This window comes from Lethenteron reissneri, chromosome 23 (genome assembly GCF_015708825.2).
Source record: "Lethenteron reissneri isolate LAM-NWPU_2019-01 chromosome 23, ASM1570882v1, whole genome shotgun sequence".
In the NCBI taxonomy this organism is placed as follows: domain Eukaryota; kingdom Metazoa; phylum Chordata; class Hyperoartia; order Petromyzontiformes; family Petromyzontidae; genus Lethenteron; species Lethenteron reissneri.
Genome location: NC_083801.1, coordinates 20,199,349 through 20,212,512, shown reverse-complemented (window position 1 = coordinate 20,212,512; position 13,164 = coordinate 20,199,349). Strand labels below are relative to the sequence as shown.

The window sequence follows — 13,164 nt, the reverse complement described above, 5'->3', positions numbered from 1 at the left end:
CTTTCATTCACAGTCAGTGTCATCGTGAGCAAGAGGAAGGGTGGCAGTGACATTCGTCAGTTTTTTGGGCAGCCGCAGAAAAGAATAAAAGTAAGTTGAGAGCAGTGAGAAAATGAGTACCAGTCAGATGATAGAAGTATACAGTAGTACAAGAGATGAGTCAATGTTTCTCGATATAATAATTGTCATTCAGATCAGAAATTGTTATTAACCCATTCCTGAACATCATTACAAGAAACACCACTTGTTTACTGATACTATTTCATTCATGATCACTCTGGTACATTCAGAGTAAGGAGAGAGAGAGCATGAGGATGCCGACAGGGCAGGGAGAGCAGGTGACATGGAGGTGAGTGAGAAAAGGAGCAAACGTTGATGGTTAAAACCGAATAATGACATCACAACAGTCTAAACCTAATGTTAATTTAAGCTGAGATATTCCTCTAAGTATGGTTTCTCACGTGTATTTCAACTAATACAATCAAGCAGGGAGAGTGAGTTTGAGACAATGACAGAGAGAGAGAGAGAGCAGACAAGCAAGCGAAGATGAAGCTGCAGGAGAGGTGGAGCTTGGACCTCGCCCAAATCAGCCAAATGTTAATGTCATAACCTAGCCAAACCCTATCAAATAGGACACTCTACTTTCAGGAGAAATGGTTTAAAGATTATACTTGGCTCCATTACAGCCCCTTCTTAAAGGGGTCCTCTGTTTCTATTGTGCTATACACTTTGCAACACAAAAGTCTATAAGCGTACGTCAAAAGCAGATTCAGCTTTTGTCAAGACTGGCTTTCAAAATTGCAGGAAGAAGGCACTGGAGAAATGTAGTGTGCATAAAAAGACAGCCAGTGTCACAAATTAGCTGTGATGATTCGGATTCAGGAGCCAAAACCTGTTAATGTGAAACTTTCACGTGAGCTTCAAAGACAGCAGCAACAAGCGAGAAGAAATCTTATGAAGATTGTTGGGGGTGTGAAGTACTTGGAACGGCAAGGTCTGGCTTTTCGAGGCGTTGATAAGGAGAGTGGGAATTTCAGGCAGCTTCTAAAGTACAAGGCAGAGGGCGATGCAGAGCTGACCACCTGGCTAAAAGGTCACTTTGATTTCACCAGTCCCCAAGTGCTAAACGAAATCTTGAAGCTGGTGGGCAATACAATCGTCGAAGAAATTGCGTCGGAAATAACATCAATGCCAGTGGTCCACTTCGCACTTATCATTGATGGCATCCAGGATATATTAGGAGTTGAGCAGGAGTCAATATGTTTCCACTTCGTAGAGTCCCAGGAATTGTTCCTTTGGTTGTAGATATGCCTCTACAAAGTGTCATCAATGACAGGGCAAAATATAGCCAAGATGGCAAGTGATGTGATGATGCGTCTAGGCCTTCCTCTGTCCCAACTTCGAGGACAAACCTATGACGGTGTCGCAAATATGGCTGGACGATTGCAGGGGGTGCAAGCCATTTTAAGGAAAGAACAACCGCTGGCTATGTACTATCACTGTGGTCCACACCACTAGTAAGATAATCAATGGGTCTGTAGCATGAATTGGGGGGCTTCTTTAATCAATCTGGCAAGTTAAAGGTGATTTTACAGGAAATCGCTAAATCAGAGCCCAATTCTCCAATGCCTTGGACACAGTGAATACTCAATTCATGGAGAGGTTTGATCAAACTGGCTTCCACAAGTTGCAGCAGGTTGAAAATGTGCTGCTACGTGGAGACATGGACAAGGTGGTAGACGAGTCTACTGAATTGAATTCAAGATGACTGCAGGTGCAGCTGGCCATGTTTGGGGCTAATTACGCATATCAAACGAGCTCAGATGTTGCTAGCATTATTAGGGTGCCAGAGGTGAGAGGTCTCTTCAGTCAGGTGGAAGCTTTAGTAAGGCTTCTGCTGGTCATCCCTGCCTCCTCTGTAGAGGCTGGGAGGAGTTTTAGTGCCACGAGGAGGCTTAAGACATGGTTTAGATCTTCGATGAGTCAAACAAGGCTGAAATCATGTGGCCATGTGTCACGTGCACCAGGAAAAACTGGACAGACTGGACATTGAAGGAATATGCCGGTCTTTCATCGGTGTCAACGATAAGCGCAAAAATGCCTTTGGATCCTTTTGCTTGAAGAATGGCAAGTCAAAACACTTGTCATTGCCTTTGAGAGGAGATGAGAGGATAGGAGAGGAGAGGAAAGGAGCAGAAATGACTGCAAAGCAGAGGAGAGGAAAAGAGAAGACTGGAGAAGAGAGGAGAATATAGCACCAGCTGAAGAGGACAAGATAGGAGAGGAGAGCAGAGCAAACGCCCCTGCTGCACACCCAAGTTTACTTGTAAATATGTAAATAAAAACAGCAATTTGCTAAACCTTGGCCACAATACCTGGACTTGTCTTCATATAACAATGCATAGATTTCTGTTCATATGATTGTGGTTATGGTTGTACTTTATTCAACCCTAATCTCTGCCATTGCATACGATGAAACAAGAAAGGTAAACAAATAAAACAGAGCAATGTAATACAAAACACTATTCGATATTATTACAAAAAAAGTCCATCCCATGTGTTAGTGAAATTTAAAATATTTTAGGCAGGAAATGGCAGGAAATTTTTCCAAATTTAGATTTTTTTCTGTGGGGGGCCCCCGACCCCCTGGAACATTTTGCCCCCCCCCAATGTTGATTCCACGGCTATGGCCTTGGTAACTTGTCATGAATTCGTTCGTGAATTTTCCGAGCGTGATAGCACCACTGATGTTCAGGTAACGATGACCCCACTGGCATAGCAAACACAGGCAGCGTCGAGTTTGAGCTATAACCTTGTAAAGTTCAGACCTAAAGGTAAACCCAGACAATGCAGTGCAACTCAAACACCACAGTAAAACTCTCCCCCAAAACAACGATGTATTTTGCTAACGTATTAGAAATACATAGACATGACATAGAGACGCTGGCAAGATAAGATATTAAGAACTGCACTATGTACGCAGTTTTAAAATACAGGCAACGGCACAGGAATGAACTTCAGAATCGGACAGAATGCAGCCGCCTTGACACGAGGTTAAAACCACGCAGGCACAAGGCAATTTAATGTTCACATAAAGCAGGCATAATTAGTTGTGCGTGTGTGTGTGCACTACACCCCTGCCACACGAACACCCTACACCACCAGTGGAAACACAGGAGTACCTAAGGTTTACTCTGCTGATTGTTGTTCAAAACTCACATTATACGACGTCCCCTGGGTGGGTCAAACGAGCGCCATCTGTGAGGCTACAACGCCTGGGTAGGAGGTCAGCAGAGGTCAGCCCAGGCAGGGATTGGTCCCTGCCACAGGAACGTGGCATTTTCACCACTGGATGACATCCATCAATCAATATGAGGCTGTACCTTCCCACTCCGGCAAAAGGTTCGTCATTGGCCTTGTTTCCTCTTCCTCTTCTTCTAGATATTGAACGTATGCTATTTCTTCATTTCTTAACCCGAGGTGAGAATCACCAAACTGTCATTTGAGAACAGGGCCAGTTGTATGTTAATGATGATGATACCTCGCTAATCGTAACGTGATGATAATAGTGTTTCATAACAATTATAAAGTGACTTGATCACAGTAATCCTGTGTAATCATGGTAATTACCGGCATCGTTGTGCAAAGCACGCGACGCTTTGTCGCCAATTGCTGGTGGATCACAGATGTGTGGAACTCCCAAAGCCGTAGAGCTGTGTAGAGGCGAGGGTCGGTGGTTCTTAATCGTAAATTGCACTGGTCAACAAAAAAAAAACATTTTTTTCTGGCCTGGACTTTTGCAGCTGTTTTAGACTAATTTCAGGGTGCTGATTCCAAATCTGATCTCAGATTTGCTATATCATATCTCATTTTATGCTATCGGCATACCCCATTTTCATTGATTTTACCCGAAATTAACTCCGTCACTTATGATTGCAAGTTGTTGCGAGTCAGTGACTGCTTTAATGTTAAAATATGGTGCTGTATTTTTAGGATAGAGTGTTTATAATATCATTTTATGTAGATATCCACATCTATTTCATATTTTTCTTTTGCAGTTTTTATTGAAAATGCAATATTTGATATCTCAAAAACCTTATGTGATAGATAAAAACTGATGCCAGATTTGGAATCAGCACCCCAAAATTACATTAAAACCGTTGGAATACCTTATGCCAGAAAAAGTGTGTTGACCAGTGTTGTTTTTTTTATGTTAACAAATACATAGCGGGTTTGATGAAACAAAGTACTCGTTGTACTTACGTTGCCGCGTGCTTAATTTTTTCGATGATTTACCTTCGAATAAAATCTGGCCACGTCTCGCACCCCCCCCCTCCCCCCATAAAAGGGCATCTCACACCCCCAGGGGGAGCACCCCAGGTTAAGAACCACTGAGCTGAAGGCTGGAAGTTTAGCCAGTGGGTTCGTGAATCAGCGTCTGTGCAGCCCCCCCCCCCCCCATGTCACTGTTATTTCTTTAGTATGCGAGGTGAGGTTTCTCAGGTTACTGCCGTTTCCTCCCCCCTCACGTGGAAGTTAAAATAGACAGAGCGCCTTTATTTTTAACCGCGTGCGAACCCAATCAGAGACACGTGTCTTCATTCCCACCCCCCCCACTCCTCGCAAGAGACCTGGCCGTGTCCCAAAAAACCAAATGCACGGGTAGAAACCAAGAATTAGAAGAAAACAAGTTGAAAGGCATCAAAACAAGAGACAAAAACTTAACATTAAGCAACAACAATAAAACACGTGCAGTTTCAACGGGGAAATTGGCCAAAACATCCTGCATGCTGGACCTTACTGGAAGGAGGGTGATGGGTCAGCCGGCAGAGGACCAGTGACTGTGACGTAGCTACCCAGAGTGCACAGGGCCCACGGGCCGATGGGAAGCAGCACCACGATATGAAGAGTGGTGGGCCAGGGGGGCGGTGATTCAACGGAGATCTCCACTTTATTCCTTGCACCAAAGGTCCACGATACCCACGCTATCCCACTGACAACACGTGGGGGGGGGGGGGGGGGGGGGGGGGGGGCTTGCATGGATACATAAATGACATTAGTTTATTATTAATCAAGATGGTGTTGATGATCATCATCGTTAGATCCCATCACTGGGCTATTCACAGTTCGTCATCATTATTGCTATATAGTGCGATTTAACGTGGGGGGGGGGGTTACAAGTTGCTATTGTGAGTGGCAGGAATGTGAATGAATGAATAACTCGGAATTGTCAATGAATAACCAGTTAGTGTTCAAGGCAGCAACGTCAACAAATATCTCTGATCAAACACGCAGCGGCCTGGCCTCCGCTCTCGTCTCAACTCTCCCCATCGCTCCAGCCCTCACGCTCACCACGCTCTCGTCGCGTCTCTGCGGAGGGGCTCGTCAAGGATTCGGGGCCTTGCGCGACCCTTCGAGGGGAGATGCGCACGCACGGAATGACCTCACGTGCGCGCGGTCACGAATCGCGCAGCGCGGTCACGCACCCGACCCAAAAGTCACAACTCCCACTGCACATGGTCGGTCACGCGCCGAGACGACACGACACTGGCTAGACAACAACAATACAACAACGAGCGACTTGTATGGCTTTCAGACTTCCGACTCGCATTATCATCATCAGCCATAATCACTCCGCTGCTGGGTGAAGGTCATCGCCATTCCTCGTGGCCATGCAGATTTTACGAGAGTCATTATTATTCTCACCAATTGAAATAAACTACAGGTCACGATGGGATAGTTTGATAAATAAGGCTGGAAGGTGCAGCACAACATAAACGTCATGTACAACAAGTTACCCGAGTAACTAAAATTTGACTAGCAATTATTTACGTCGTAATCTTTGTTTCATCATATGGAATGACCGACTGGTCAAAGGAATGTGGAATTCCCGCCATTGTTTCGGGGCCGTGAACGGGATAAGCACTGCCCCCAATCGTGTAGAGCATGGACACACTTTTATTCGTCTTATATATCAAAGAAAACCTCTTCGAATCGAGACTTGGTCTCGTAAAAGGTTACGTTGGGGATGTTTGGCTAATGCCGCAGGCATGAGTGTGCCAGGAAATTGGAGGACAAGCAGAGTCCACCACGTGTGTCATTGGTTAACTCGAATTCTCTGGTGTTACCAATCTACTTTCCATACTGCCATCTGCCGGTGAACTCGTAACTCTACAAAAAAACTCAACATAGGTCAAAAGCTACGACTATGAGGCCTTAAAATAAAAAAAATAAGGATCGTTTCGGACAATGACCCCTCTACATAGCACACAGAGAGGTCAGATACAAGCGTGGATAATACGAGTGGGATATTTTAGACCACGGGGCCTGATGAGAATTACATTTTTTAAATGCATCCTGATGGCAAGTTTGTAATTTGGCATGGCGATAGTCACCTAATAGTAGCTATTGAGTAATCGACAAAAACTTCAATAATCAAAGTGTCGTGCTTGTTGCACCATTGGCAGCGCAGTAGAATATAACAATTAGAAACTCTGCGAAAGTGTCCAACTCCCGCAACAACAACAACAAAAACCCGATTGTACCTCCGCAAAACCCCAATGTTACAGGCGCGCACCACGGCCCAATCGACTGGACATCTGTGAAAAAGAACATTCTAGCTCATATGATTCCTCGAGTATAAATACATATTCTGATCATGCAGCGGAACCTCAAGACTTTTGCTTTGGCGAATCCCCCAAATCAAGACCACTGGTCCCCCCCCACCTCCACGTGCCCTTCCTTCCCTGTGAGCTTTTCACGAGTTGAGAGCCATTTGTGCGAACGTCAGCATCGCGTTATCACTGCGCCGTGCATGCGTCGCTCGCGCGCTGAAATGCAACGCGTTGTTTATCGGGAACAACTCGAATTTCGTCGCTTCTGGAGTGCGGAAAGCGTGGCCGAGTTCGCCGCACGTGTTGCTGCTGTTGCTGCCTCCTCCTCATCCTTAACGCAAATCACATCGCCGCAATCACTCTGTCGTCGCATGAAAACGAGTGCCACCCTATATCTACCGCACTGACCCAGCCACCCCCTTATTCCCACACTCAACGGAGAGGTGAGGGCAGCAAACGAGTTGGTATGATCAGGCATAAAAAAAACACTAGCGATGGCGTAGAAGCCGTAGATTGAAGCTCCAGACGTTGAACGTTGGAGGGGCCGTAACTTTGCTCCTGGCGAGGTACATGCTAGCCAAACAAACACTACCCCGAACCATCCAACTAGCCACTCATACTCGCGCTAACGCGCACTCTGACCCTAACCAATACCTCAATGGGGATTCAACACAGCAGCCATCGCCTCCCTCCCCCCAGTCGTGAAACAGTGGCAGGGACTTCCTAAAAAAAGAGTCACGATAATCAGGATTTTCCGGGAAATAAAATCTTCATGATATTACTCTAACCAGCCGGCAAACCGCGAGTGTTAGTCCTAGCACTGATCATAAACGTGATCCTAAACCAGCCACTAGCACCAGCCCTCCCATCGACACAAACCTTGACAAAGCAACAACCCCTGATCGACTTCCCACTCTGCCCCTGACCAACGAGCTCAGCGTACGCTGGCTTACTGCATCGTCCCGAACAGTGGCCCTAACCAACTAACCAGAGACTCGTACGAGCGACCAACAATGACCATTGATGCGACTGCTATCCCCACCTCCGGCATTTCGCTAGGGCACCCCCCCCCCTCTCCCCTCTTTTCATTTGTTTCCATCTCTCTTTTTTTTACGATCAGTGGAAACAAGAAGATGCTCGGTGTAGTCGGCACTTTGCTTCGTTCATCATTTCGTATTTTTTTTACTTTGGTTTATGTAAACCCCCACCTCTCGCTCACTCTCTCGCTCACTCTCTCGGTCACTCTCTCGGTCACTCTCTCGGTCACTCTCTCGGTCACTCTCTCGGTCACTCTCTCGCTCTCTCTCTCGCTCTCTCTCTCGCTCACTCTCTCGGTCACTCTCTCTCGCTCTCTCTCATTCTGCACGCAGCCCTTCTCGCAGTCCAACGGCCTCCGATCGGTAGCTCATAACTGCATGCAGAGCAGTTTTGGTGTTGGTGGTGCACGCGTGGACGGCGCCGACTGAAGCGAAGCCCGAGACGGAGTCACGTGCGAAAGGGCACGCGCCGTCGAGTGCTTTGTGGGACCTTGATCGAGCAGTGGCTGGAGGACGATGATGTGTGATTGACACGGATCCGAGCGAGCGAGGGGCGGGGCGGCTGCGGTGTGTGGTGGGGGGATGTGCCCGAACGGGGAGTGCCCTCTCAGTCACGTAGGCAGCGTGGCCATGCATGCGGGGGCTGGCAGCCTTCACGAGTGCTGGAGGGGGTTAACGTCCCCTCGCCTGAGTGACACCCGCATCACAGCCCTGCCAGCTGGCAACCCAGCATCCTCCTCCTCCTCCTTAACCCATCCCCCACCACTGTGGAGATACCCATACCCAGGGGATTCATTTGTCACTCGATATTTTACGGAACGCTGCTCCTGCTGGCTTGGAGTGGAGTTTACGTGGAGTCCAGCACTGTCACTAGAGTACAATGCTTATTATGATTACACATCTATATTATTGTATTGTATATTCCTAGAATCGCGTGGACATGTTTCTACGAATATAGGTTACGGCGAGGTGAAAATAAGGCGAGATGGACGTGGAAGTAGCCAATAGAACCCCCCCCCCCCCCCCTGTAAAAGCGTTCAAAACTGTTCGGGTTGAAATGAAGCACTGCCTCTACCTGCCCGTGCCTGCGCAGCTTTTACAGCGCTATTCTCCTCTCCTTCCGGATGTTCTCCTTCCGGATGTTCCCCGTTTCAAATTAATTGTTGAGACAAGTCCATTTTCAGTATGTGTGTGTTTTTTTATGCATGTTAAAAACAAACAAACTAAAACAATTACAGACAAAATTCACATTTAGAAATATCTCCATACTTGGGCCAGTTTCGTGTTTGCTTGGCTGGCCTGTGCTGGAGATCGTTATTGGCATGTGAGGCCCCCCCGTTGGGAGTGCAGCCACGGAGGCATTGGAACCGAACTCTCACGGAGGTCTACAATGTCGGGTTTTCAAAGTGTGATCCGCAAACTTCGCGTGAATAGCGAGTGGCAAACGTGAGCAATGAACTGCACAAGCGCCCGTTGATGATACATTATAATATATGAATTCAGTCGAATGAGAAATATGGTGCATTAGTATGAATATACAGAATCATATGTAATGGCAATGTGCTTAAATCATTCATTATCCGACAGTTAATTGTAGTTATTTTTTCTATTATCTCGATAGTTTTAGCCAGGTGCGTGCAACTAAAACAGGAGCCAGATGCTATGTTGAAGGAATTAACTCATAGAAGGGGATTACATTATACTGTAGAATGACCTGCATTTTAGCCTGAGCCTTGCTAATTTTTTACAACCATTAATAAATCAATGATTGCAAGAAGGCCTCCTCACATGGGTTACGGGGAGGGGGGGGGGGCATTGTTTGACCATACTTCACCACACTAACCAGTGCTAAGGTTGGTGAAGAAGGTTTGGGTTAGACCCAGGGACAATTAAGATATCACTCGTCTTCAGTGTTGCCGACTGTTGCCGGCAATTCATTGAACTCGGGTTGCCAAGTTCGTATCACAGTGCAGCTAACCACAGGCCCCCCAGAGTCGTCATTGCATTCGCAACTGAATGCGTGCCGTTGTTCTTGCCCAAGTCTTTCCGCAAGGGAAATGATAAAGGTAGCTGTGCCTTTTAAAAAAGAGAAAAATCTCAGTGGAACACAGTCGTGCACTTTACACCTCCCTCCCTCCCTCCCCCTCCCCGCATCAAGCACCATCGCTGATAAAGAAGCAGTGCAAAGCGCCGTGCCAGAGATCACTGAGCGTTTGCTGCACAAATCGGCCGAGCGAGTTATCTTTCCGAGTATTGAGATTCGGTGAAACGAACATATCTGGCAGAACGTACACACCGACAACTGATGCCAGCGGCTTCTCGGGGCATGTTTTAGATCCAATACATTCTGTTTCCACAAATTTTTTTTAACATGCAATTGAGCCCGTGTTGGATAGTTAACATCGTCAACGTGATCATCGTTATTACCAACCAGGCCCACGGCGCCGTGTCACATGGCTACGATGGTGACCCTATACACGGTCCCATAGCGGCGCGTATAACACGGCCGCTGTGGGGTGATGTTCGTGACCTACTCAGAGGGGTTATGGATTAGGAGGGGCGGGGGTGAGGAGGGGTGAGGAGGAGTGGGGTGGGGGGGGTATTTTCTAGTGACTTAAAGGGATGGGGCCTCCGGGTATTAGGCATGTAGGGTTACTGACCTCGTGGCAAAGTGACATTGACAGGCATCTCCGGCCAATGAACGCCAGTTAATCTTAGCGAGAAGTAGCAGCAACAAGCATCAGCAGCAGCGGCAGCAGCGGCAGCAGCAGCAGCAGCGTGTGCCTTTCTTTGCATACTGTATTCTATTTCATAATTCGACTTTGGAGTTTTGACTCGGCCTGCTCACCCACCCACCCAGCCAGCGACCCCAATCCCCGCGCGCCACCACCACCACCACCCCCCACAACTCCTCTCCCCGTGCACGTGCAGAGCGCGCCGCGACACGCACAGGAACGTGGCCCAGCGCTCTCTGCCCGCTGACTCGCTCACTCACCAAAGGGGCGTTGTTATCATCCAAGTCATCCGACGTTGTCTGGACAACCGCGCTATATTAAGGGGCGAATTGTCCATTCGCTAAAGCGGTCATGCAGCGCTGGCTTTTTAGTTGTTGTTGGGGAAGCTGTCGGCGGTCTCGGAGTGAGACGCGCGAAGTCGCACGGTTGCGTTGTTGCGGCTTTCGCGGTGCGCATGGGGTGGGCGCGCTTCGGTGACCAGGGGGGGTGGGGTGGGTGTTGTTGGGGATGGATGGATGTGCCTTTGTGGCCGGGAAGTTCGTCTATACGAAACTCGCAGTAAACGGCACCCGACCATGAACAATCCGTCCGTGGGGAGTTCAGATGGGAGCTCAGTCATGGGCAGCCGGGTAAAAGAAAAAAGAACCCAACAACTGAAACGCGTCACGACCAACTCGTAGCTAGGATAGAAAGCAAGCGGGCTAATTTTAATAAAGTAGCGACGTCGAGTCGCTCCTTGGAAAAGGCAGCGTACAAAGCCCAGGGCTCGTGGAGACAACAAAGTGACACAAAAGACACGAAGGGGGGTGTATGCTGAACTGAAGCCTCGACTACTGATGCTCACAAACTGTTCCCCATGGCCGTGGTTAACGATGAGTACGCAATGAGCACGTCTTGATCCCGACATAACGAGGATGTATCTTGCGATGTGCCTTCTTAGTGTCACGGCTCCTTGTGTCACAGGCAGGCCCAAGCATAATACCCAGACTCATTCTGTCAAAAGGAAACCTCCTTTGGCTGGGACAGTGATTATCATAAATGTGGAAGACAATTGCGATGCTAATAATGCCCTGTATCTATCCAGAATAAGTTCACCGAGTTATTTTGAGGATGTGCCTACATTGGGACGTTGGGCTAATTTCATTCGGCCTAATGAGTAATTGGCATGTGGGGAAGGAGCCAGGGCACCCAGAGAAAACCCAGGCATACGAAAAAACTTCACTTTGCACAGATGGACACACGAATCCATCATTGTGCTGCCATCTACTACCCACCTCGAAGCCAAATCGTACAACACCTGGTATCCCCCGTTCAATCTCCAATCCAAATAGTTAACGAGGCTCAACTTCAAGGGTGAATACGGTCTTAGAAAATAGCGTCAACAATCATCATGGAAGCGCTAATTAATGGCAACACAGTCATCAATGGGACTAGCTGGCCAGACACTTCAAAGAAGGACCCTCCCGAAAACGCTTTTGACTCATTGAGGCATTGTTGGATACATTCGGGAGGCATTATTACTCAACACGCTCACGCGTCCATTTAAATCGTGCTCACAACGGATGGTGGGTTTGGCTCGTGGCCGTGCGGTCTCAGCACACACCTGCCGTGTCGGCCTCAGCGGTGGGGCCCCCTGCGTCTCCGGCGCGAACGCAGTGGCCCAGCCCCTCGATGAGCTCGTGCAGGGGCCTCTCGGTGCCGCCCCGTGGCACGCAGCGAAGGCCGAACCCGCAGCGCGCCGTGTAGACTCCGCACGGCGCTCCCTCGACCAGCGCGCACGCGGGGCAGCATCCGCAGCCCGGCTCCCGAACCAACTCAACGCACTCGGAGGTCGGAGGCGCCGGCGGGCACCGGGATATTCGCTCCTGGGTGCAGGTCGGGCAGCGGAATGCCCCGTCGGCCCGAACCCCAGGGCCGGGCCTCCATGCGGCCAGGGCGGCTAGAGCGAGCAGCAGCACCCAGCAGGAGCGCATGGCCAACAGCGCCATGCGGGCCCAGCGCAGCTCGGGAATGAGTCCGCAGCGCGGCTCGGAAGCGAAGCGAGTAGGCGAGACGGGGAGATCGAGCTCAGAGGATGAGAGACTGAGTCACGGGACTAGGCGTGTGTGCGGTTTGGAGTTGCTTCGGCGCGCGCACGCACGCACACGTCCCGCACTCGCTCCACGCCCGCGCAATGCACACAAAGCGGAGCGGCGGCGGTAGCGTGCGATGCGCGGCGCACACAGCTCAGCCACACAAAGCTCTTCTTAATTGCGGACTCGAGGGGAGCACACACACACTCTCACACACACGCACGCGCGCACGCGGACCCAATTGCGCACACGCCCGCAGAGAGAGCGCGCACTTGATTGTACACGCGTACGCAGGGCACGCACTCAAGGAACAACGATCGCGCACTCACACACACTCACTCACACACACTCACTCACACACCCACGCACGCACGCACGGAAGATCACACCGTCACAACGTCGTTGTGTCTCGCACCTTGGCTATGCACATAACTCGCTTTAAACAAAAAAAAAAGAATCCAACACCGCGCTGGTCACACAACAAAGACCGCGACTTCTCCTCCTCGGTCCGATGCCTTCGTGAGTTCGCGTGCGCGTCGCGCGGATGGACGGACGGGTTCCGAAAGTGTCCGGGCACCCAAACACTGGCGAGGCGATGTCTCTCTTACCTGCGCAACACAGGTAATGATCGGAGTGTGACGCGACCCTACGCGCGCAGGAGTGAGGCGGGAGCTACCCAGTGAGAGTGAGCGAACGAGGTTTTGGG

At 49.3% G+C, this 13,164-nt stretch overlaps 1 protein-coding gene across 1 annotated transcript in view; it reads right to left on the bottom strand.

The window, feature by feature from the left end:
• The window catches only part of LOC133346172 (insulin-like growth factor-binding protein 2), a 22,552-nt gene extending 9,388 nt beyond the window's left edge, over positions 1 to 13,164 (bottom strand). Inside the window, 1 exon segment of the mRNA XM_061557650.1 lies at positions 11,990 to 13,164. Coding sequence (XP_061413634.1) covers positions 11,990 to 12,374 — 385 coding nt within the window. The 5' untranslated portion in view covers positions 12,375 to 13,164.